Genomic DNA, 27,007 nt, shown 5'->3' with positions numbered 1-27,007 from the left:
CAGCCTTCTCGGCTGGCCGTGCCCTGAGCTTGGACATCGCTGGCTGGGGCAGCAGGTTCGGCGGGGCTCGCTTGCCGCCCCTCGCCCTCCAGCTCTGCGCGTCCGAGCGTTCCGGGCTTTGCCGGGGCACCTCGACGCGCTTGTCCCGGTGCGGCAGCCCGGTGCCGGGGAGGGGGCCCGGGGGGCTGAGCCCCGAGCGGGGCCGGGCACGGCAGGAGCGGGGCCGGGAGCGGAGCACGCCCGGTCTGGGCTGACCCCGCAGAGGGGGAACCCCCGGGCTGGGGGGAAGGGGTCGGAAGGCGCTGCCCGGAGTGTCCCCCCCGGGATGGGATTGCGGGCTGCCGAGGGGTCAGCGAGAGGCTCCGAGACCACCGAGTGCGAGGGGCAGCGGCGCAGGAAGCCCGGCGGGGGCTCTGCCTCCCCTGCCGGGTCCCGGCGGGCTGGCCCCGGGACTGCTCCGCCGCCGGATGCCCAGAACCCCTCGCCCCGCACCGACCGGGCTGCAGGAGGAGCAGGAGAGGAGGAGGAGGAGGAGGAAGAGTAGGAGGAGACCGGGCGCTTTCACTCCTGCTGGCTGCTGAGGCAAAAGGCAGAAAAAGGAGGAGGGGAATAAAAAGTAAAGAGGGGGGAGAGAGAGTGAAAGAAAACTAAGCCCAGCTTTTGCCGGTGCTGCTTGGATTGGATCTGGTTTGAGTTTCCTCTCTGCTGGCTTGAGCAGCAAGAGAAGGAGGAGTGGGGGGAAGTCGCTCACTCTTCCTCTGAAGCTTTAGCAAACGTGCTGGTGCCTGTGCTGCCGGGGAGCTGCCCGGGTGCAGTTCCTTCGCAGCATATTGCTCTCGCTGCCTGGACTTCTCGAGGACCTGGAGGAAAAAGACATCACAGACCTGACAGTTGCTCACTGCCTATAGACTTGTCACTTTTTTTTTTTTTTTTTTTTTCTAGGAGATTCTTTTTTAAAAGTATTTTTCTCCCGTGTCTCAGAGCAGCAGTTCCTTGAGTGGCTTTGAAATCCACTGCTTCCTTATCAACTTCGGGAGATATTTAGAAAAACTTTTACCCCCTGTCTTCTGTTCTCATAGCCAAAAAAAAAAAAAAAAAAGAAAAAAGGACAAAACAAGATAATCCTTTTTGGGGGAGGGGAGATGATCGTGCTGATGTGGAATAAGTGCTCCTGCTGTCTCCTCTTACTAGCCGCGGTCCTGATCGTGGAGAGCTCCCAGCTAGACAGCTCCAGCTCCAAGGTGAACTCCATCAAGTCCACCCTGATGGGGGAGGCTCCAACTCAGGCAACCAACAGATCTGCAGGCATCCACCAGGGACTGATGCTTGCTAGCAGTAAGAAGGGCAAAATGCTAGAGCAGATGGGAAAACCTCCCAAGCACTATCACCGGCAAGGAGAGGTAGGACGTGGCTTCATTGCTTGAGTGTCTGTCCGTGTGCTGTATGTACATAATTGCTGATCTTCCCCCTCATATTATTTTCAGAGCTTTAATATCCTAAATTAATTAATTTACTTCATTGGGCTTGCCTGGGACAATATAATCTCATAATAGATGTTAAGAACTGTGCAAGTGGGAGGTTTAACCCATTCATTTTTCTCTGTAGGGTTAATAACCGATGGAAGAAAGAGCAATCTATAAAACTATCATCTTTTCTTTTTTTTGACTCCTTCAAAAGGCTGCCAGAAGCAAAGGAAGAAATTTCTTGGTAACTCACAAGACAGTATATGAGTTGAATTTGAATAGGTGAGGAAAATTTGAACGTGAAGTAAAAAATTCATAGCAGTGTAACAAACTTGGTTTAAAATCACACCTGGCAAGTTGATCTCTGGTATCTTTATCCTTGGTGAGAATAAAAAAGCATGCTGTCCCTGTGGTATACTTTAAGGTACAGTCCTTTGTTTAATAAGACAGAAAACTAATTCTATGTTCCTTGTCCAGAATATGCTCCAATGATTGTGGAAGTTTTGTTTGGTTATGAGAGTTGGAATGTAAAGAAGATAGAAAAGGTTATAGAAAAAGAAAAAGAAGGTTAAGGGGAAAAAACCCCAACACTCTGACTTGCTTGTGCAGTCCTCTTTCCTCTCTACCCTGTCTGGAAACTTGCAAGTTGATAGAAAATAATCTTCATTCAACTGTCTTTGCGCTAAACTATAAAGCAGCATTTTAAATCATCAGTCGTGTTCTTCCTCTCAAGTCTTGACTTGGATGGTACGAATGTTTGTGTTGTGATGTTGAAAGAGGTAGACTTCTTCAGAAAATGTAGATTTTATTGGGTATTATTAGTATCTCTAAATACAGCTGCTTTTCATAAGCAACATTGTAGCAGCAAGAGAGTGTGCCAACATTCAGCACTAAAAAGGCAAAATACTCAATGCCTGAAGGGTCTGTACTTGCTTAAACTTTCCTTATAGCAGCAGAGAAGCTGAAAATTCAAGTAATACACTGAATTTGCTAAAGTGTTTCACATCAGCTTCCTAATAATTGAATGTTATAATTTGGTTTTGTGTGCAAGCATAGTAACAGTAGTGGTAGTTTTGGTTTTTGTGTCTGAGAAATTTCCAAGCTTTCTTTCCCTAGCCACTCAATTGCTTTATAATTTGCGCAGAATTTGGTTGCCTCTCCTTACCTCTTAGCAAAGTTTAGCAAGAGATGCTGTGATGAAGTTTCATATTACTAAAGTACTGTGCTCTTCTCTAGTTCACATTTTACTAATTACAATTACATTGCTATGTTGAATCACCTTCAGGAGATAGAGGTGCCCAATGCACCTTCTTATATGTTCTCCTTGGATTTTCTTTTGTTTTCTACGTGTTCACAAAATGTCCAAATACAAGTCCTGTTTTCCCCCTGAGTGTTAGCAGTCTCATGAGCTTTGTGAGTCTCTGCTGCCCAGCTTTTGCCTTTTGGAGAAGTCTTGCCACCTTCCCCCATGTACAACATCATCAGCACTTCACTGTGTATTCAGTGCAATGTTGAGAATATTTGATTATAATTCACCCAGTTCCCGAAAAACAATTTGTGCTACCCACTGGTTGTGTTTGCAAGATTTGTCCCTAACTTGCCAGCCTGGACTGGGATTTCTGGGTGCTTCTAGTTACTGGCATGAACTCACAAGGCACACTTCAAGGGAGAGATGGCTCTGTAAGTATCTGTAGTGGTAGAGGAGATGTCATGCCTATTAAGATTTCATGTTTGTAGCATAAGCAAAGACCCCCAGAGAATTGGTGGCTGTGACTCCCAGGGAGTGAAGCCTGACCTCCCATCAAGGGCTGTCAGCACTGAATTTACCCTCTCTCTCTGAGATTCTGTCCCCAGATCTGGCATGGCCTCACACAGATGCATGTGAAAATGACACACATTTGCTCCCTATAATTCTAGATGCTACTATTGGCCATCTGCCTGAAGCAACACAGTTAATGCAGAATTGCAATGGAAAGAAGAAAAAAAGGAAAAGACAAGGAAAAGAAAATGAAAAAGAGGAAAGAATAAAAGGAAAAGAAAAAAATAAAGAAAAGAAAAAACAAAAAAGAGAAGAAAAAAGAGTATCTTTTCTGAAAAGGTTTTCTCTTTGGTGATACTTCCAGCTGTAGGGCTGGTAAGCCGCTGCATTTTTAACAGCTGGGTCATGCATATCAACCAATTAAGACATGATATTTTCATAATCTTTTTTGAAGTACTCTCGTATTAGGTTAGTATTTAATTTGTTTAGATTATGGGACTTTGCACTGAAGTTTACCATGCCACTTGCAAAAGAGCAGGCCTATGCATTTCTTTCTAAAATAATCAGTTGAATTAGTGGAATTTGTAATGTCTCAAAAGTAAGAGTATCTTTTATATCTTGGCAACATTAGATGGTGAGTTGAGTGTCTTGTTTACAAGTAGGAAATAGTTTTAATAAGGACCAAGGATATGCATGTTAAAGATAAATTAATAGAATTTTGCTGTTGTAAAATCTCTGAGCTGTGCTTTCAGCTCTGGATTTACATGTGGTGGAAATCACCAAAACTGATGAAAGGACCATCAGCCTACAACCTATTTGCTTTTCAATTATGTTAATTCTGAGGACTACGAGCAACTTGGGAGTGTTTAATCAGCGATAAATCAACTGATACAATAGTTGATGGCTTATCTGGAGTGTTGATGTTTTTCAGCTGGTAGTTACAGTGCTTCTGCCCAGAAAGGGAAGATCCAGCGCTCTTTTGTCAGGCAAAGTTCCAGTTTAAATTAATGAAAATACTCATATGAGCAAAGCAAGTTGATCCAGCTTGCAGAGAGACTGGCGGGGCAAATGTGGATTTTAGTAGACTTAACATTTTTATGTCTTTCTGAGGAATATTATTTATTTTCTGGTCTTATTCCCTTTACTACCTTGGATCAGCAGGGAATGAGAAGCACTGATGTGCTAAATCGGTGAGATTTCATTCTCTTCACTGTTCTTTACTGTCAGTGCTGCTTTTCCTCTTCTACAAACTGTTAATGTTTCCCCAATTCACAGAGAATCAGATCGTGTCTACAGCATTTGCACAAGGGAAATTGTTGCTCAAAGCCAGTATTTTACAGTGCATGCTAATCTAGGTTACTTTGAGGAGGTCAGGATTATATTCTGTCAGCTATTTATTTCCTTTCAAAACTTGATTTAGAGAAATGCTTCTGGGGATATCCAACACCTCAGTTCCATGACCTGTCTCTGAAAGTATTCTGGACATATCCCCTCCCTAGGAAGATATGATACAGTGAACAGGGTCATAATTGACAGTGAAGATAGATTAATTTTTCTGTGTGTTAGCTATAGCTTCCACTGTGCTTGGGCAAGGTCTCCCACGTGAGTGCTCTAGCTCAGCTATAGAAATGCAGCCTGAAAGGAAAAATAGAACATACTGTACCATGCTTGAAAGGCCATTCCACAGATTCCTGGTTGATGACTTTGTAGCCTCTTTAATTCACTTCACCATCTTTTAGACTTCCTGCCTCTGGGTTTTAGTCCCCTCTCTCCTCTGAGACGTGTCCCCTCTGTCAATGCCGGGGTTTGCACGTCTTCACACTCAATTGCCTTTAATGATCTGGCAGGTTGTGACCTACCAAACTTTATTTCAAGTTATTTTCTCTCCTTAATCTATGGGTGCTTCTTCCCTTCCCACCTCCTGGCCACAAGCTGTCGCTTCAGTTCATTCCCCAGCTAGATGTGTCTCTCATTCCCTTTGTCCCTTTGCTGCTGCGTATCTGTTTGGGTTTGTGCTTCCCCTTGAGACTTTCCCTTCCCCATGAACATGATGGGAGCAGTTGCAATGAAGGGAGGAGCTGGGACATCCAGTAGAGAGAACTGACACATCTGTGGGGCTAAGGGATAATGAGGTCTGGAAAAGGGAGAGAGGAGTGAAAAGCTGGGACAAGTTTTAGTGCTGTAGAGGCACAACAGACAGCTGTCAGATAAGCCTTAGTATTCCAAATGCACTCGGTTTAATGCTAAGATGTGTTTATTTTTTTAAAATTCTATTGCAGCTTGAGCTAAGGTGTTTGGGACCACAGAAGCCAAACTAAAGAGGCATTTATTCAAATTACTAATTTGATACTGATCTCATACCTATTAACGCATGGACGTACATGTGTTTCTTGGACAGGACATAGTTACCCGCAAGGAGTTGCTAGAAAATGTTTGGATGATGCTTTGTAGCAAGTAAAACAGCATGAGGTGCAGTAATTGAATGCAGTGCCCTGACAATGTTACAATGAAATGTACCAAAGACACCAAAAATGTAACCACAATATCTTAAATAGCTAGCAACCAAGACAGTAAAAATTATTTCTTCATGGGATTAAAAATAAATTAATTAAAATAGCTAGAAGTTACATCCAGCAATAGCTGCCTTTAATTTTTTTATTTAATTAAAAAAAATACAGAATTGCTAAATTTGCAGAGGCCACCAGAGGATTAATTCCTTGCTCTTGCTGTTTGGTGTTAGAAATCTGGGTGACATACTGGTTTACTGGCAGCAGTCTTGCTAAATAACCTACTGGCTTCCCTCTTAACTGCAAAAAATGGGGTGCAGAGTATTATCTCCTTCCTGGGTCATGCTTGGTGTCTCCTTCAAATTGCTATTATTAACTAATGTCATAATATAGAACAAAAGCTCCTTTAAAATAGCTTTACTACCGGTATTTCCTATTAGCTTTGCAACAATGCTAGAAAATTTCTAGAACTCTGATGTGCTGCTGGGTGTGCAAGTACTTAGGAAGAGTCAGTTTCTGTATGGAAAGTCTGTCAGTGCTTAATGACAACACAGAAGATGATGAAGCATGATTACATTTTCCCCTCAGAAAAGTGAGTCTGATTAACTCATTATGTTTGATTAACTGATGCTTTGCAGATGCAAATATAGCACAAGTTTAATTTTGATCTTAATTATCTCAACACCGGATGTATCTTGCAAGCACTTCGTATCTCATGGCTTGTCAGTAGAGCCTTTGGTCCTTTTACACTTGTTCTTACAAATGCCTCACCCTGGAAATGTTGTTCAGGAGGAATTTAGCTCTGCAAAGGAGGAGCCCCATGAAGCTTCTGCTTCTGTTTGGTTTTCCAGCGTGGCTTTCCTCTCCAGGTTTTGTATATCTGCTTATTTTTTTAAGTATATGCAAACAAGTTATAGATATATGTAAAAATAATAATTTGGAGAGCACTTTCAAAACAGAGAGCTTTCCCTCCTGCATGTGCTTGCCAAGGTCCCTACCAAGTTCATGCTACCACGTGCATGCACACACGAGCTGTGGCTGGCAGGAGTCAGGATGTGGTGGGACACACCTGGAGCCAGCAGCCCCTGCTTGGCCTGTCATTGCCATGGGGCTTGTCACCATGTCCTGTTGAGCTTTGTGTTGGTTTTGGCACCGCAGTCATGAAATGTGTAAGATGGATTTAAGGAGCTAGAGTTTGTGTGACACCATAGACATGGTGGAGACAGCTAGAAGCCGTCATTCTGCTCTTCCTGCACTGGTACAATTCCAAGTGTATTAAAAATTTTATATTTATTTTTTTCTTTTAGCGAACTGAAGATAATCCTTTTGAAATATTTATCTTTTACTGCTATGTTCTAGGTGGTGTTTCTGGTACTTTTAGGTTGAAACCTATAGGAGGCTTCTATGAGCTTCATATCCATGGATGTGAAAGGCCAATAGAAAAGCCAAGAAGATCAGAGGATTTGCTTTGCTCCTCTTTTAAAATGATTCTTGCCTGCAAAAGTTTTTATTTTCATTAGAAACCATGAACTTCATCTCATCTTTTTTTCACCAAGTGTAGGATGTGCATTGGCAGTGTGTGTCCCCAAAACATCACTTTTCTTCAGTGTAACTTTTCCCCTTTTTGGTTGAAGGTCAAATTTATTCTAATGGAAATTGTAATGAACATTAAGCAATTTTCAAATTGTAATAAAATGTGGAAATAGGTGATTTATGGTATTTCCAAGCTAATTGCAGAATCCTTTGCTCCAGAATGGGCTACAGAATGTAGTGCTAGAGAGCGAGCAAGATGACTTAAAAGGATACATCTGTTCATACTAAAGGACAGCATAATACTAAATCACAGCAATCTTCAAATAAAATAATGAGTTTTGTTCATCTTGGTTACAGTTTTTTGGGGATAGGTCTTAAATGCATCTATGATTTATACATTTTTGTTCACACAAACAGAACCTGGGTTATGAAAATAAATGGAATACAAACACGCAGTGGGAACATGGAGTTCACTCATTCAGCAGCTATTTTGTTCTTACTAACGGAAAGAGCAGAGCAATGCTACAAAAAAGAAAAAAAAGCTTAAAAGTTGTTGGGTTTCCCCCCCCTCAAAGCACATAAGCACACGGCTCAGCCCCTTGGGACTTTCTTAAAGCTAAGCTTTGATATGATTGAATTTTCATATGCATAGTAATGAATCTTTGAGACATGCATGTTGCACATGTGTAGTGCAAATGGCACTGGTTTAGCATTTTTAGCAGTAAGCAAAGGCAGACTGCTCTGCACATGCTTGGGAATGAGGTGTTGCTTCACTCTGCAAGCCCTCTGCTTCATTCTCTGTGCATCATGTAAGTGTGAACCAGGCTGTGCATGCTTTTAAAAGCATATTTATCGGTCCAGTGAATGAGAGGACAAGGTTCAGTTCTACGTGTTTTGGCAGCTTGCCTTGAGTAAAGCAGTGACTTGCTGTCAGCATGATCTCCTCTCTGCAATCTGAAATGACTACAGTGGAGATCTCTTAAAGGAACTGCGAACACAATGCGTTGATGTTGCAGCAGGAAACTTTTATTCTTGGAATCTCATTCTTAACTGGAACAGCATCAGGGAAAGTAGTGCATCTGGTGGGGGAAGATCTCCTTTACTTTTCCTTTTGCACAGAGCAAGGTAGCTTCCCAAACTGGGTTTGTTTTTGAGATTTTTTTTGCTATATGTCCTTACAGAAAATGGTGCACCTCTTCTTGGCAGTCTGAAAAGAAACTAAACTGGACATTCTGCTGTGGCCTGACCAGTCAGGATCAGTACATACTGCAGTGTACTTGCCATACTTCTTTGTTTCTTTTCTTCTGGCTTGAAAATTATAGCAGAGACCCCTCCCACCCAGTTTGTTGTGGACTAAGGATACTGTTTTCTACCTCAAAAATTAAAAGTTTGTGTTTCTTTCTGTCTTCTGGGGTTTTTGGTTGCCCACACAGAGACTGAGCTATGAGTCTTTTACTCTCTCTCTGGTAGGAGTACTAGGTGCATGTTTCCTTTCTTTCTTTTTCAAACATCATCTCCCTCTCATTCTTCAGGAGGGAGGGAAGACAGGACATAGCAAATGGTCATGTTTTACCAGACCTGCCATTCTTAAATTTCAGTTTATCATCCACTGAGGTAGCAATAGTGACACCATCTGGCTCACATAACCAACCACTCTGTGTGAACTGAATGCTATGGGGTTGCCCAGTGAGACTGAAAGTTGGTTTTTCAGACCTGTTCAGTTGCTGTTACTCCCAACAAAGCTAAATTTCCATTTGTATATTATTCAAAACCAATTCCTTTGGTAGGCTGAGAGAGTGTTGGTGTAGGTCAGAATTCAGGAATGGAAATTTTGGGAACCAAGGAAGAACCATGAAAATAGGAGGTTGCTATCTTCTCTCCACTTTCTCCATATGGAGCCAAATGTTGATGTTGCCTCATGTCATCTTACAGGTAAAGAGAAAAACTGCCTAGGCTTGTGAGTCTACTTCATAGTTTGGTGGTTAGTACTGAACTGCTTAGCTGCGTACAATGTTTTTGTAATTGTTTAAGTAAATACTGAGTTCTTAAAATGCTCTTTAGGAATGCTTGTAAACTTCTGTGCTTGGATTTGTCCCCATTGCTATCTTCCAGACATCCCACTCCTCGCCAGGAAAATGGCTTTTTAACAAGAAGAATACTCTGGAAATTACTTTCTGAGAGGGTCCTGGCCACAGCAGCTGCAACAAATTGCCACTGAACTTCAGTCCCAATTGATTTTTATTGCTAAAAGGATAAGTGACCAAGTGAATACTTGCATTATACCTTCACGACGGTTTATTAAGTATCAAACTGTAGTGTGTGATCTTGTCTAACCAGAAGAAGGTTTTCTCTGCAGAGAAAAATTTCCCTCAGCCTTTGTACTGACGCTTAAGCTGCAAGAGGGTGTGAGAGTCCTGCCAGTCCCAAACTGTTCTGTGGTTAGGCTGGCTTAGGGTTTTCCTCTGTCAGAGCTGGTCGGTGATGTCAGCATAAGCAGAGCTATAACAGCATGAGGCAGCTGAGAAGTCAAAGCACCGCAATCCATTGCGTGTTGGTCCACCTCCTGCTGAGGAAACAAGTCCATGGGGGGCATTTCCTGAGCATGAGGGTTTTGAGTGGCAGCACAGCTTCAGCATAGCTCAGATTGTGCTAATTGTGAAGCATTTTTGGCATGATTTTCCAAATAAGCAATACAGAGCCCAGGAAGGTAAATAAAGGATGAAGCAAAATCTTGAGATGGTACAGGAGGCATGCTTGTGTCCTTGAGCAGGATTTGCCCCCTGGAAAGGAGATGCAGGTGGGCTTGCCCTTGTCTCAGCCTCTCTACTCTAGCTCTGAGGATCCCTCCTTCCCCAGACACGCTGGCCTCACTGTCACTGCTGTAGCTTTGGGGCTTGGGTTTGGTTTTGTCCAATGAATTTAAAAGGATGATGCCTTTTCTTAAGCACTATCATCTCAAGTTATCAGTGAAGAATAGATAAGAGAATCTTTATTTCAGGCATACATGTGCACTCCAGGTGCGAAGGGAACTCTTAAACTGTTTATGAGCGCACAAAGCCCCATGAACAAAGAGGGCAGAAAAGAACGTTGTCATTTTAAGTAAAAATATGTTTTAAGGCCCTGTTAAAAAATAAAGCCAAAACAGAGCTGCAAATGGGCTGCAGATTGTCTGTGTAAGAGAGATTAGCACCCTGAAAATTTCTGATAGTCTTGTGCCACAGATAGTCCCAGTTAGCCAAGATGCCATTTGAGTGGTTATCCACTGTCAGGCTCTTGGAGAGTTACCCACAAAAGCCTCTTCCAATAGGCATACACAGGTAAGCAGGATCTCACTGCCTTGACTCTGTTTTAAAGGTTTTAGATGACTAGAAGTCAATGGAGACATTGTATGAAAGGTGTGATAGTGGGGTGTGAGTTCCAGATCTGGGTGCCCTTGTCACTTTTAAGTTTGGTGGGATTGAAGTCTGTTTTACTGTTAAAGGGTCAGAAGGGTCAAGGACAGTTAAAATGAGAGAAAACACATTACTTTAACAGCCATGTGAGGATATCTTAATTTGTTTCTAACAGCTTTGAGGTACACTGAGGGTAGCATCCATAGTGATGGTGAGAATTTGCTACTCAAACAAAAATGATGTAACTTGCTCCCCTCCTGCACTGCTTTCCAGCAGATGCACCAAAAAGTTTGGCCATAGACACAAGTTCATGCTGCCAGAAATGCTACACTTCAGTTCTTTGCTCTGCAAAATATGCTGCTTTATTGCCCTTCTTATCCAAGAAGTACCACTCACTTCTGCACAGAAAGCCTCGGAGGTTTCGCCCTGTTTACTGACAGGATGAATCTGAAATGTATTTATGTACCTAACTCCCTGAATGTTTTCAATGGGAATTAGGTTCTTCATGCGTTTAGGGAGTGCAGTCATGGTCTTTTCCATGCACAAGAGGAATTCAGAGAAAGTCATCTGTCTGAGACTTGGTGCAAGGCATGCTGAGGGACAAGGACCTCTCTTCTCCTTCATCACCTATGTAAGGTGGTCTGAGTTTGGTCATCAGAATAATTTGTTATAATTATTATTACAGAAAGTTTAATCAGAATAATTTATGCTGTTCCCTCAATGATGAAATAATTATCTAAAAAATCAGTTATAGGCCATATCTAATGTAGCAGACATGGTTACACCAGCCCTTCTCTCTGGGTTACAGTCTTCATCTAGAGTAACTTTTTTCTTAAACCAGCATATCTTTTAAATTTTTTTTCCTGTAAAATTGGACATTGATGCAGTGATGTTGCAAGGAGAGCTGTAGTGCTTGTCTTTAATGAGCCTCTTCCTGACCCACCCTGTGTAAAGCAGTTGACACATCATGTGTTGTGCAGCTGGGACGGCTACCCTGGCACATATCTCTGATATATGAACTTTTTGACTTTGGCCTTTTGGAAGCACTGGTCCCATGCTGTTCTCCAGAGTCATGTTTAAGTCATTTCCCAGATACTGTGGATATAGGGCCAGTAGGAGCAAAAGCTGCAGTGGAATTCACGAGTACAGATTTAGCTGATTCTGTGAAAACAGATTGCACAACACAGACTGACAGTTTCTGGATTTGATTTTCTCTCTTTCCTTGGTTTGACCTCCAGTGCTCCTTCTGTCAGCTGGTCAGTATTTGGTTCTGTAGTTGTAGAGTTTGTGCACTGTGTGTGTATGTGTGAATAGGGTTTTTTTTGGTTTTTTCAGTTTTTTTGTGGGGTTGTTGTTTTAATTTTGCAATGTAGCCCTTTCAATTTGAATTTTACCCCTTGATCAAAAGGCAGGCCAGCTTCTGTGAGGCAGCAGCTGGAGGGCTTGAAGGGTGCTGAGGTGGCACAGGGGTGAATTACAGGCAGAGTGATCCATGCTGCTGAGCAGTCTGAGGAGACAAGAACAGCCATGGACAAAGTTCATGTCCCGTCAGTGGAACAATGAATATCTCTGTCCCTGTGGTACAGGGAGCTCAGCTGCTCCTGATGCTTTTGACTCTACTGGAAGTGTTGGTTCTTGTTTGCTTTGACCATTTGTTAGTAAAATGGCCACTGCTTTTACTTTTGATCCCCTTCTGCCCTAAATGACCCTATTGTCAGGAAATCAATTTAAAGAGTAGTTACTAGAGAACATTTTGTAAACATTTGATCAAAATCAAATTGCTCCGTCTTTGGTCTTCAGATACTTATGCCAATGGAGCTATAACTCAAGTACAAAAACTTTAAAGAAACAGAATTGCCAAGATATAACCCATTTCATAACTGATTAGAATAACAGAAAATTGATCAAAAATAAGGAGGATTAAACAGCCATTTTCACTATACAGGGAGGTTATGAGCAAAGCTTCACATAAACATTTCAGCACTGATGCTGTTCAACTTACTGGCAAATTTTCTGGAAAATGGGCACAGAAATTTTGACAAAAATTTATTCACAACAGTAAAAACTTAAGTGAACCACAGAGTTGCAGTAAATGCCAGTATACTGACCATCTGAGAGATAAATACCAAGGGTAAAATTCTAATTGTGTAAAGTAACATAATATGGTACCGTATTGGCAATTTGGCACATAAGTGATAACCTGTAATTTAGAGTAAATTTAGCTATCTTTAACGGTGAAGCTGCACCAGAGAGACAAAAATTAAATACTAAGAACATATTAAAAAAAATCCAGGTGGAATATCAGGAAGTGAAAAAAAAACCAGAGGACATTTTTAAACTGGTTCTAATCTCATGGTGCTGAGTAACTGTGAAAAGATATAAAAGCAGTTGGGATTAAATGGAGAAGGGATGATCATAACACCAGAACTGCTTAAACACAGGAGAAAGTAAATAGAATGCAAAGACCCAGTTTGGAAAAGGAATGCCCATAGGAGAACAGAATAGAGAGAAATAAAGTACCCGAGAGTGAGAAGAAAGTGAGTGAGGAACAATTGCTTAGTGTTGGCTGTAGAAGAAGAGCCAAGAGCAGACAGTGTGAAATTATCAGACAGCCAGGAATTACCTTTTCATGTTGTGGATCTCATTGCCACATGATGCTGTGAGAGCCATGTGTGGGAACTGCTCACATGGAGAGGAGACAGGCACAGAGATGAGAGATGGCACTGGTAGGTGCTGAACTTCCAGCCTCAGATGTGTCTAAGGGGCTGTTGGCTGAAACTGAGAGAGTGCAACTGGGAGAGATCCTTCTGTGCTTGCCTATAACCTTATTCCTCTGAGTATTTGCATCTAGCTGGATGCTGGCCTGGCCACTTTTCTCTGATAGGTTATAGCAACTTTCATGTACTTATGCAGTTAATAATTTTTATCCACATAAAATCAATATTTTTTTAAATCAGTATCATAAGTATCCCAGCTTGTTGCCTTAATTAATCAGGAAATGTAAGCATATCTGGTTCAAAGTAAGCATTTGTGTTTTGTGTACTTCTGTTAGGATATGCATATACAAATAAGATGCAAAAACTTCACTTCTGAGCTGAACCCAGTCCTTGGGTCTATGACAGTGGGCACTGATTTTCTTATCCTCTCCAATACCCATGGACATCAGTGCTAACACTCCCATGAATGCCAGTGTGGCTTTGTTATACACATTTTTAGTCAAAATCTTAAATAGTCCAAAGAGATTGCAGCAGCAAATGGAAAACATGACTGCAATGAAAAGGAAATGGAAAGAAGAAGAGGTAAAGAGGCTTAGAACAGATTTACAAAGTATTCAGGATACAGAAGTCAGGGGAGTCTTTTGAAAGATTTTTGCTAAAATTTAATCACCTGCAGAAGTATATACTTTCCAAAAAGGGTAAGATTTTCAAGTCATTCATTACTCAGAATAAAGATTTTTGGGGTTTGGGGAGGGGGGTGGGGTGGGGGGGAGTTGGGGGTGGGGCGTGTGTCTTTTTGCTTTTCTTTCTAATTTCCTCAAGAATTTTGCTAATGAATAAATCCTTCCCTTGCAAATTATCATTATACACAGGGCTGAGTATCTTTAAATTTTTGAAAAGTCCAATGTTTCCAAAGTTGTTGCAGTTTTGATGGAAACTACTCTGATGCCAGGGAAGTACAGGGTTTGTTGTCTCTGTCTACAAATAGATAAAAAAAACTGAGGACAAAGAGCAACTCAGAATTACAGTCAAACTCTAATAACCACCTCTTTTATCTTTGAAGTAAATTTGACCAGAGATTTTAGGAGCCTAAGTAGAATTCACAGTGTTGTAAGTCCTGGTATGTGTATGTTTGTGTGCATGTCTTTCCCTGCTTTCACCAGATCCTTCTCTGCATCAGGCAAAAGTTGGAGTTCACAAAATATTGTGTTCCCTCTGTTGTTTTCCCCTTGCAGCAGTCTCTGGTCACCATCTCTGACTTAATGAGTATTGATAGTATTAAAAAAATAAGTTTTAAACCCTCCTTTGATCTTCTCTTCCACCTGCAAACTCCAAAAGAGTTAAAAGCCGTGGTTAACACACATGTTTAAATACTTTGGCATTCAAACTTGGATTCCAACCATGCAGGTTCAGTAAGAAACTTGGCAGGACTGCTGCCTCTCCACTGTGCTTGACAGCAAAGTGTGACATCTTGTGACCAGTTGATTGATGTGAAGATACTTGGTGCATTTATGGCTAACATGAATTTTGGTAGATGAGACTAAGTCCAGTCTGCTCCTTTCTCTAAAGCACACGTGGAAAGGAACTTGCTATCCTGAACTTGTCTGCTTGCTAAAATCTCTGACATCTTTTTTGCTGGTAAAAAAGAATCCCAGCTAATCGTGTGTTATTTGTTAATTTTGCTGGTTTTGTGCACATGGTGTATTAGCTATCTGAGCAGAGCATTTTCAATGGCTCTGTAAAATATATTTACAAGGGCCACAAATGCTTTGTTGGTTGGACTTCAAGCATAATACTTGGTTGGCTCAGTCATCAGTTATGCTAAATTTCTATGGACTGATTCAAAAGAACCTGTCAGTGGATGCCATCTGAATTTCCCCATCAGAAAAATGCTCCTCTTTGAAACAGCTATATGATATTTTAAGGAATTAAAAGCACTTGGACGATGATAACATAGATAACCAATCCAAACATTTACACAATAGGGAGTATTTTTAGAGAAGAGAAACACAGAAGAAATTAAATGCCATAAAGTTTAATAGGAAGTGCACAGGTTGAATATGGCCCTGCTTAAGTCAATATCCTTTTAAACAGTAGTTTTTCTAAACATGCCTTAGAATATTTTTATTTTTAAAAATGCATATCTAACAAAAAAATCTTGGAATACAAAGAATCTGTTTTTTTGTTTGTTTGTTTAATTGTCCAATGTAAAAAAAAAGGTGCTGTTTTCACAATTGGTACAGATTCTAAGCAGAAAAATATCATAATTTATTGCTGAAAGGAAGAATATTTGTTTTGAGAACCTGCATTTGCTCTTGAATCAGCAGGTTATGCTGCATTAATTTCTTATCCTTCTCAGCTTTCATGCTCTCCCATCCATCTCTTTCTGATATTATATTAAACTCTTGAGTGTATAGGAATTTAGGTTCCCAGGATTCTGAGTTAGACTGGAACTCAATTCATCTGACAGACTTTGGAAACTGGGACTGTAATTCCCAGTTCATTTAGATACTTAATGACCATTCAATCTTCTCTCTGTGTTTCTACTTGCTCACTCACTTTTTACACAGTAGGAGTCAGTCAGTCTTCAGATCAGAAGCATATGGTACCCCTCCAGCAGACAAACATTTTCCACCAACATTTTGAAGAGAATGAAAATCTAAATAAATAACCCCCAAGGCTGAAAGCGGCCTATTCACCAAACAGCAATTCCACAGGAAAAATAAATGTTCAGCAAAGTGATCTTTCATTTGAAAATTGGATCCAGACCCTGCAAACTGAGAAGGGTGAGCAACTGTGTCATATGTGGTGCAATGCAGTTTGTCTGCAAAGTGTGCTGCCACAAGGTACTGATGTTCTGCTTATGGGGAAAAGCAAATTGGGCAAAAGTTAAACAGTTTGTTTGTCAGCAAACTGTTGAAATCATGATACCATGAATATTATCCCTCATGAATTATAAATGGTTAATGAGTACGGACCATCCACCAGCTAGTTCAGAATGATGCAATGCAGAACAGATTCATCTTTCAACACTTTGTTTTGAAAGGAGTAGATTCTTGTTCTTTGAAGAAAGATGGTAAAATCTGAAGGGCAAACAAAAATTAGTCTTTTGGAAGGTCAGACACATAGTTCCATGTTTATCTTTTGCTCTAATGTTGTAGTTTCTCGGTAAATTAATCATTGTTGTCTTGGGTTTTTTCGCAAGGAATTCACTTCTTCCATGGAGCTAACTTCAGTAGTAGTAGTATCTTATTGAGGATGGAGGAAGGAAAAGTACTGTAAGGACTAAAGGGCCAGTTATCCTGTCAAAATGCAGTGTTATAACTCAGGTGCCTTTTCAAGTAGCCATGTGAATTTAAAATCAAAGGGATCTTTTCTGAAAAGAAAAATCACTCTAAGTATTATAACTTAGAAAATACCATTTTTCCTCAGTTGCACTGATTTTTTTTCCACCTGTGCAAGTCATCTGAATTGAAAGGAAATTTCAACAATATATAAGAACTAAATCCCATACCTTTGGGCTTCAGGCTAAGGTGAATTTGTGCTTAAATTGATTTAGCAAGTGATCAGTCAGAAAAAGATTTTAAGAAGGTAACTAAAGCATTTCTACCTTCAAAATACTTACAAAATTTTGACCAAGGACATAATTTTAGGAGTGGTATAGTAAAGACAATATCTATAATTTTCCCTCTGTAATAGTATATGCTAGTATGATATTTTTTATATTATATATGGCTCACATGTCTGTACACATGTGCCTATATACCAAGACCATTTATCATATGTGGATTAAGCATGAAGTTTAAAATTTACTCTCTGGGGGTTTTTGCTGATACTGTGTTGTTATTAGAACTGCTTTTGCAATTTCTAGTAACAAGAAAAGGGAAAACACCATAAAAGAAGTTCAAGAAGTATTGATAGAAACCCAAAACCTTCAGTTCTTGTTAGTGGGAAAAAAACCCTTAAAGAAATTTGGTCTTTTGAAAACAAAATTATTCATGATTTTAAAATTAATTATTCAGTCTTACTAAATGCTCAAAGCATAGCAAATTTCCTTTTCTAAATAGTTTTGAAGATAAGGTTGGAGTCTGGAAATAAAGTAAAATTATTATAAAACATGTTGCTTTAAAAATGGCATAATGTGCTTTCATGTGTATTGTTTTCTAAAATTTAAATTTAGTCAGTTCACAAAAAGGATGAGAATTATTCTATCTCTTGGAGATTAAACCTTTCCTGAGATCAGGTTGTGCACTTTTTCTGGTTCACTCATTAAAACTAGTCATAATTTTGTGATTGCTTTTTGGTCAAGAACTTTGCTGTTCATGCACATGGAGAATATTACTGTCTGGATTCAGGTTAATAGGTGTCATAAATGAGGGGAAATATTTACTGTGTTAAGGAAATTCAGAAAACAAATGATTTTAGATGGATCTGATGGCACAATTTAACATTATCCCTTACTTCAGCAACTGGATTTCAGATGGAAAGACTAATTAGGACATTTGTAGCACAAAGCTAGTGTTTCTTTGGCTGAAGAACCTTTGTTGAAGCATAAAATAATTTCTACTTGAAGGGACTGCTTTGACTAGGGTCCTCCCCCCAAAATAACCACAGTAATAGTAAGTGTAAGATTGGTCTCATATAGATGTGCAGAGATGTGAATTGTTAACTTCAATCTGATTCCTTGGTACTACTTGTCATATTCCTGTGGAAATTAGTGGGAGATTACAAATTTCTACCAACAGCAAATCTGGCTCTGCAAATAATTTTATATTTATTTTATATTTTATATTTTATATTATTTTATATTTTATATTTTATATTTTATATTTTCATTCCTATCGTTTTAAACCACACTGGCACAAAAAAAGCCTGCATTAATTCTTTCCTCTTATAAATGTGCATCTTGGCATATCTGACATCCAGCAGTAGTTAGGAATGCCAGCCAGCCTTCCATGTCTGTTTTTACGAAGTTGTATGCCAGTTGAAGCTGCCCTACAAATATGTGTTGTCTTTGTCCTACCCCTCAGCTTCAGAGCCACATTTTAAAACATGGCTATAATGCTTTTTTGCTTGTATAGATAGATCTGTTAGCTGGTGTTTCTGTGTAGTGTTTATAATGAAAATTTGTTGGAAAACTCAGTTATATCCAATTATTTCTAAACCACTTCCTACTTGGTAAGGTAAGGATGGGATTGATAAAACAAAGAAGTGTTCATTTGATGTGTGTGGTTTTGTGATTCACTGGGTAAAACTATTTATGCTGTGTGACTCCAGTAGGTTTTCAAACAACATCAAGGAGATATTTATTGTCACTGCTGGTTTTGTGGCACTGAGTAAAGAATAAATAAGTGTAAAGGAACAACTGTTTGAAGTTCTTCTAGGAGAATTTAAATCCCATATTTTCCAACAATGTGAATGAGTCTGCATTTGAATGCTAAACCAGAAAGGTTTATGGTGCATATGGTACCTATTTGAATTTTTTAAATGTCTAATTTCTGCCATGGAAATGGAGGCCAGCTTGAGTTATTTATTGTGGGATGCAGAAGGAAATCACGACCCTTTGCAGGGACACGTTAGAATCCCTGCACCATTCAGCCAGTTTTCTCCTGTCACACCTACTTAAATTTTCAAAAAGAAGCTTTAATGTATTGAGTGTGCTCTGGATCTTACTAGTTCCGAGCACTTATGACAGCTTTCAGAGATTGCTGGTGGCTCCCAGTAGATTGTAATTCTAGAAACAGGAGCCTGATGCTAAGCATCACCACCTGTTCCCCATTATTTTCCTTCAGAAGAAAACAATGCAAGTATAAGATTACATACTAATGGAACTCATTTTCACTAAATAGGTACATTTGGTCACATGTTATTTGGTGGCCCATAAAAGAAAAAGAGGAAAATAGTATGCTGTTTTCAAAAGGGAGAGGCAAATAAAACTTAAATTCAGTTTCCTAACTAGGATAGCTAAACCAAATTCTTCCATGGCAAGTATACCAATACGCACTATATAAGTACATACAGATTGCTTGTTGGAATAGCCGTGTTTTCAATTTGATTTGTTGTCCTATCCTAAAAGGCTTTGGACTTCATTAATCTCTTTGTAAATTCCCTTTAGAGCTAGATTTGAACTTTTTTGGCATTTGCCCTGAATTCCTATTTCTGCTTTCCTTAAAACAATGCAGGTCTCATCTTTAACCAAGGTTTTTCTACTGCCCCTCAGTAGAAAAAATTACAAGCAGATATAGCACGTTATAATGACACTTGCAAGTTAAGTAGTTCTCTGTTATATTCTGTTATTATTTGCCATACACCAACGTGGTCCCATGTTGTATCTCTGATATAAAGTCATGTGACATATATCTAGGTAATGAAGGAATGTTTAAAATGAACTCATCACTGCTTTTCTTATTAGGTGAGAAAAGGGTTTAGTATGGTGTATGCACATGTAGGCAGTACATTTTTCGAGCATGGGAGCATGTGTATGTCTCCCTCCCTGGAATCCTGAACACATCAGCATTCATGTAGAAGCTGTGATAGCCTGGCCTGCTCAGGGTACTCACCAGTCCTGCTCTTGGGTGCAGACCAGCCTCTAAAGTTGTATCTGTATATCGTATATCTGCTCATCTCTTATTCCCAAGACCATTCTGAAAAAAACAGCTTTTTTTTTTTTTTAAGAAGTTTTTCCCTGCTTGTGTTGCTTGGTGATTCTTCTCTGAGAATCCATGTCAGACTGTTGGTAGCCTTTCTTCTTAGTCTTGTTGTTAGTCTCCTTTCTAGCCTTAGTCTTGCTTCTTGCAAACTCTTCAGTAAAATGTGGTGGGTTTTTTGAGATAGCATACTTTTTGAGGTGTGCTATTTCCTGATTTTTACAAGCAAGGTTCAGCAGTTCATTGAATGGCAGCAAATTAAGGGTGACTTTACCCACTTCTTGCACCTTTGGGGAGATGAGGTGTTATTAGCAGTGTTTCTTCACTGTTCGTGCTTGGGAGACAAACCCTTCAGTCAGTAATCCCATCAAAATTAATGGGGTCATGTGTGTGGGATGCTTTGTAGCTACTTAAATCAATTTTCTGGAGTAGGTTTGGTGGCTGTATGAGGCAACCAAAATGGAAGCACTGTCTCAGCCATAATTACCAATAGAAAATACTTAGGATCAGGCCTTTGATCTGGTTTATTCTCTCAGATGTGCTTGTTCTGTAGTATTGGACTGGATTCTTAACTCTGAAGCTGGGGTTTTGCACAGAGGAAGCAGAAATAGATTTATGAAGTGCTCTATAACTGCTTTTTCTGAATGAAGTACTGCTCTAATGACTTTTATTCAGGGACTACATTTGTCTGCAAATCAGATTATTTAAGTTTTTAAGAGTTTCATTTCATGTGTACCAAATGCATTTTGGTGGACATTGTCAGACCATGACGTTACTCAGTACATAGATAAATGGATGTGGTGTTTCTGAAAAATTGACAGACATGGTCTTGGCTTTTCTGTCATCAGAACAAAGCATTTCTATGCCTCTTTTCAAAAGTGTGTCCAAGTTGCTTTAAAATAACTGAAAGTGAATGCTTCCAAACAGCAGAAAATTTACATTTAATAATTTTTCTTCTGCCATGTATTGATGACCGGCCCTTCATATCTTTGATCATGAGGTAAGTCTGCAATGAGTAAATCTATGTTGAAGCTCAGTGAAACCATGGGATCACTGTGAGGACTATTCACATTAGGGAGAGATTACAAGATCATGGCTTTTTAGCCTTTTGATTTATCAAATAACTTTAAAACTTCGTTCTGATTTTGGCTGGGAAAGCCCCTTTGTTGGCCAAACACAAAATTTCCTTTTGTTTACATCACTTTTTTTCTCACAGAGCAGATAGTAACAGTGCTGGATTCAACCTCTAAAAGCTCTCTGGCAGGATGGATGCTTGCACCCAGCCTGCTAAGCACTGTAGCTTTACTGTTATTCGTGTAGCTTGCTAATAAAAACAGTGGTCTGGGAGAGTCATGAGCAGAGTTCTGCTTAATGGAGTCTCATTTAGACTTGTGGCTTGCTGCTTTTCTTTTGAACTTCTCAAAAGTCTTTCTTGAGTTACACTTGATAGGAATGATAAGGGTACTGCTGCACATTCCTCAGCAAATCTGTAACACACAGGGTGTTTTTCCACTTAGATGTGTGTGTATTTACATGGAAGTTGGGCCTAAGACACAATCTTGTTTCCAGACCAGATGTACTTTGACTTGAACACTCTAAGATCATTAATTTTGATTTTTGGTGCATTGTAAATGACTGTGGCTTAGGTATTGGTAAAGAGCAGCTGACACTGAAAAGAAATGAGGAAAGAAAGTCAGCAAATGTTTGTATGAATAGCTGAAAGAGGTACTGGAGAGGATCCAGGCATTTGTATTTTGCTCTTAGCCTGCACTCTCTACTGGCCATTACTCTACAAATGGCTGGGTCTTGTGTGACAAATTGTTTCACTGATGCTAATGCTGATATTCGTCAGTGCCTCCCATCTTACTTCATTGAGTTTTATAATGAAGACTTAAAACTACAGCAGAGTAATAGGTCAGTGATTGCAAGGGAGTGTGTATAGACCAACTTAAAGAAAAATGGACTAACTGCACTAAGATGTACTTTTTCCTGGTTTTTTTTTTTTTTTTTCCCCAGGTCTCATGATTAAGCATGGTAAGTCTTGTTAATACGAGCTAAGGAAAAATAAGAAAATATTTGGAAAGGGATATTTTGGAGCAGAATGATTATGTTCTCTCAGAACGTGTTAGAAAAACATCAAAATATCAATGTAGTTGTATTTTATGTTCAAGAAATATTCTGAAGCATACACAGACCTAACTGATTGACATTACACTTATGACATGTTTTATTGAGGAACTACTTGGTATCCATGCTCATGCTTTTTCACTCAGTCTACATGTGGGCTTCAGCCTGATTACATTGGTTTAACTGAGGAAAAAAAATCCCTTTTATTGAATAAACCTGGAAAAATACACTTACTTACATTAGATTAAGTCTTTGAAAATACACTATATGCTATCTAAGGCTTGAGTTAAGTTTTGACTAATTAATATATCCTATTGTTGCAGGTGAAGATAGCCTAACACTCTCAAACCAAGAATTTTGACTGATAGTTTATTTCTACTGACAAAGTTTACCTCTCAAAAATATATTATCTCTTGGCTGTTAACCCTTTAGGATAAGCACTGGCTTGCCTTTGGGCCAAGACCTGAAGTGACATGCCCAATTGAGGAGCTTTTTTTTTAAAATGAGAATAGTGCACCAAAATGACCAATTATGGGTTTTCAGGCAGAATGTAGCACAAGGCTGGGCCCCAGTGCCTCAGCTTAGAGAGATCCTCTGAGTAGGCAAAGTGCTGAATGCTCCTATCTCATATGAACCTTTGAGTGGGTTTCAAGGAAAATCCACCAAATTTAAGAAAAAACTAATTTTTAAACAGTTGTACTTAGTTACTTTATGGGCTGATTTTCCTACTTGGGAGAAACTTCTTAGGACAATAGGAATTGTGCCTGTTTTGAGAATGAGTGGTCTGTGGAAAGGGGGTCATTTTCTGTTTTGGTTTGGGATTTTTTTTTCCCCTGTGATTTTTCACAAAATATGCAAACTCTCAGAACTATGCCAAGAACTGCCTAGTGGGTTTTAGAGCTCTTCCAACAAGAGCAGGTGTGTAACCACCACTATGTAAGAGTTGCTTTAGAGCAGGTGGAGGGAGATCCTCAGGGCCAATTGCTCATCAGAGCTAAAGACATGGCCCAAAGGGAATTGTGCTGTCTTCTTGTTTTAGTTCTAATGTGTTCTGGGCAATCCTGTCTCCTGGAGATTTAGAAGAGCAGGAAACTGAAAGGGAATTGCTTGACTTGGGAAATACTCTTCTCATGACTAAGGAAAACCACCTAGTGTTCATTACTCTTCTGTGATGAAGTACTTTTAATTCATGTTAGCCCGGTCTGTTTTTCTGCCTCCTTGTCACACAGGAAAATAATCTGTTGCCCAATAGGTGAATCACACTTTGTGTACAGTAAACTATTACAAATGTACGTATATTGTCGGAAATAAAAATATGCAAATAACATCAAGGATCCGAATAACATCACTACTGCTGGTTGAACTGCCCAAGACTTAGTTATAAATAGTTTTATCTGTCTAACTGAAATTATTTTTTTTTCCCTGGAGTGTCATATGAAGTATAGGGAAACAGTAAGTCATATCCTTATATCTACTACTACTGTTTGTCTTCCAGCAAACACTGTAGCAAAAAGTAAGGAAGGAAATCTTCTCTTGTCATGATTATATAGCCATGGTCAATGTTTGATTTCAGCATGAAATTTAAGGAGAACTCTGCTCATAGCCATGTTCTAAAAGATTTTGCCAGTTCTGAGTTTGTCTGTAAAATATGCTTTTAAAAAGCAAGTTATTTCTCTAAAATATGCTTCCATGGGTATCACTCAAAAGTAGGATACATTTTTTCCCGCTTGGCTGGTCAATATGGCCATCTTGATTTGTGTTTGTGTCTCTCTGTAAAGGAGATAATTATTGCAGTTATTATCACTTATATTTAGCACATCTGAAAGAAAATTCAGAAAAAAAGAAAAAGAAATATACAGTTAAATGAATTATTTCTGTTCTGTGTGTTTCTTATGTGGCCTTGGCACAGCAAGCCATTTATACCCCACTACCTGGGGGGGTTATAAAGGAAATAAGAAAGAAAAAAATAAAGGCAGACAAAACTAATGAAGTAAAACACTTGAAATCTTTTCTGCCCTTGTTGGTTTTGCTGTGTAGGCTATCTAGCAGGTAAAGAACTGATCATGTACAATTTTAAGAAAGCACAGCACCTAGACAGCACAGCACCAAGAGGCTGCCTCTGGGCGAGGTTACAATGCCAGCAAGAGGAGGCCAGATCCAGTATGACTGTATGTTTGCAATCCAGGGCATATAAATGTGAAAAATGCCTGCTAATGAAGTGCGCAGTGCCCTGGGGAATGCAGTTCATGCAGAATAGAAGTTGTCAAGAAGGTGGTGCAATATTACCATGGTTCCTGCTTCTTTGCCTTTCCTAACAAGAATCAGATATACACGGAAGTTTTCACTACAATAAAGTTGCAAGAACTAAAAAGTAGTATCAGGTTGCTGCATCTGGCTTAGCTTTAAAAGTGGAAATATAGTAATGGGATAAATGAAAGGGCCACCCACTATAAAGTGTGGGTGACCAGTATAAGGAAAAAGCACCCCCACTTTAATGCTTATTTATTCCAAAGGCTGTTACAAAGAAATTGCTCGCAGTCTGATGTAGTGCCAAACACAGGGGATTAAACTTTTTAATGGCTTTTTGTTGACCAACATCCAAGACATCAAGGAACAAAAGAGATTCTGTAACTCCACATAAAGAATATTATTTTCAGACAAGAAGAGAGTGCTTGAAAACATAAGTTCAGAAGATAGGGTAAAAGGTAGCAGGGAAGAGGATAAATGCATGTCTCAGCAGCAGAACAGTTTACTTTGAGGGTGGAGAAGAGATTTAGAGCTACTTCCATGTTAAATGCCAGAATTCAATGTAATTGCTTGCTAACGATGACTAGAATAGGACAGTGTCCATTTTGGCTGGGTTCAGAAATTGTATAGGATTATTTTTCTTTCTTTCTTTCCCCTCTCTTTTTTCTTTCATTTCCTTGGATTAGGTGGAAATTTTTTCCCTACAAATCAGATATTTTCTGAAATCCTACTGTTCTGTCCCTTTTGTGTTATGGTCCCTAGCACTAAAGGAAGCCTTGCTTGAAAATGGAAAGGGGCCCATAAGATTGAGAAGAGGGTGTAGTCAGAGTACAGTGTCTGGAATGAAAGATGGTCCCCCAGTGACTATTGCAGACTGAAACTAAGAGCAGTCTCTACTAACTCAGGGGCTGCAGACATAAATGTAGTCTGAAGCCACCCTGTTCTTGCCTCCTGGACTGCATGTGCTCGCTCTCTCTTCTGAGAATTGGGGTCTGGGTTTGTTTGAATTAATAGTGAAGTCATTACATTATGTAAATATGTTAGTCTTCATCTGGTTTTACTCACAAGCTATTCTTGCCTTGCTGTGCTGTTCCTGTTTTCTTGTTTGTGCAAAATTAACCAGGAGCATTTTAAAAGAAAAGGGGGTAAAAGGGTGAATAGTGTTGAAACCTTGATTGCTACGTTATTTACCACAGGCTGAAGTTTGGTAGGCAGTTCCAACTTAATAATATAATAAGAGTACAATGGCATTTTTAATGGAGCTTTTAGGAATCCTTTCCCTTTGTCATCTTTGGCCCTCATTGAGTAAACTGTGATAATTTGCCTTAATAGCCTAGAATTACAATTTTTCATTTTACTCTTTCTGAGGAGTCAGCTGAGCAGTAGTATGAGTCTAAGCACTTCACAGAGGTTGCCTGTGCCCTCAGGGGGCTGTGACCAAGTGTTTTCCCAGGAAACTGGTTTTCTGCAGGTTCTCCCACTGCATAGGCACTGCTGGCTCCTTATCCAAGCACACCTGCTCCTAGAATGAGTCAGGATGACAAGCTGTACTCTCATACTGTAATCCTTCTTAGTGCTATGAAAAGGAAAGCCCCAAGCTGCATTATTGACTTGTCATGTTTGTCAGTCTCACTCGTGCAGACCAATTGTAAAAACTGAAGAAATAATAACTTTTTTGTTTCTTTCTTTTTCCTTAAAACTCATGGACTTCTGTGGCAATGCCACTGAATCATCTGTGGTACAAGAGATTGGAAAGTGGGAGCTGTTGCAGGTACCTCAGAGTTGGTTGGTTGTTCTGACATTAAAGCTGATGGAATTTTGACATCTGATTTCCATTCTCTGTAGGTGCTTTGGCATTCTCAGCTCCCCCTGCAATGGAGCAGTCACAGCCATCATGTTGCAGAGGGACTCACGTAGAAGAGGAAAAGAGGGAAGGTGTTTGGAATATCAGATGTCAGTGGTGGTTTCTGATGCATAGAGAAAGAACTGGGGGTTGAAAGAGCCATATGAGTCAGGTGTTCCGACACAGATGACCATCAGGGAAGGAGACAATAATGCTGACATTCAGTAATGATGTTAGATTGTGGTCAGCAGTCTGCTGAGGTGGAGACTGCAGTTCATCCTTTTCAGACATAAGGCATCTGGCTGTCTCTCCATCTGCCACAAACTCATGCTTTCAGGGCTCTCCTTTTAAATATGAGAAGCAGAGAAAGTGCATTTTGAAAAATGGTGTCTTAAATGCTTTGTATTCTGCAATGCAAAGTGTATTCTGTAAGGAATAGCAAAGAGTCATTTCCAGGGTGAGGATTGCAGATGCTGCACAAATGTTTATAACCTGAAAGCATTCTCTCTCCAGGCAGTGTAGCAGACAAAGAAGAGCTTTTGCATTGACTTCAGTAAGACAGGTTTTCCCCCTCGCTTTTCTAGAATTTGTGAATGTTTGAAAGCAAAGGCGGTTTACTTGCTTAGTAGGAATACTACAGAAGGTAAAGCTGTCATCTAATTTTTCTTGCTCTGGTATACATGCTTGCAGAGATGGCTCCCAATAAAAGCTCCACCTTGACAGTGTGCCATGATTTGTAGATGTTCAAACCCAGGTGTTAAGCAGTAACTCA

The 27,007-nt window shown here is 39.8% G+C and overlaps 1 protein-coding gene across 1 annotated transcript in view; it reads left to right on the top strand.

The window, feature by feature from the left end:
• The first annotated feature begins 1,122 nt into the window (after positions 1–1,122).
• DKK2 (dickkopf WNT signaling pathway inhibitor 2) overlaps positions 1,123–27,007 on the top strand; it is a 37,817-nt gene continuing 11,932 nt past the window's right edge. Inside the window, exon 1 of the mRNA XM_064712282.1 lies at positions 1,123–1,400. Within this exon, the coding sequence (XP_064568352.1) occupies positions 1,143–1,400 (258 nt within the window). The 5' untranslated portion in view covers positions 1,123–1,142. The remainder of the gene's footprint in view (positions 1,401–27,007) is intronic.

The sequence above is a fragment of the Zonotrichia leucophrys genome, chromosome 4 (genome assembly GCF_028769735.1).
Source record: "Zonotrichia leucophrys gambelii isolate GWCS_2022_RI chromosome 4, RI_Zleu_2.0, whole genome shotgun sequence".
NCBI classification, from domain to species: Eukaryota; Metazoa; Chordata; class Aves; order Passeriformes; family Passerellidae; genus Zonotrichia; species Zonotrichia leucophrys.
This window is presented reverse-complemented; position numbering and strand designations above follow the sequence as displayed.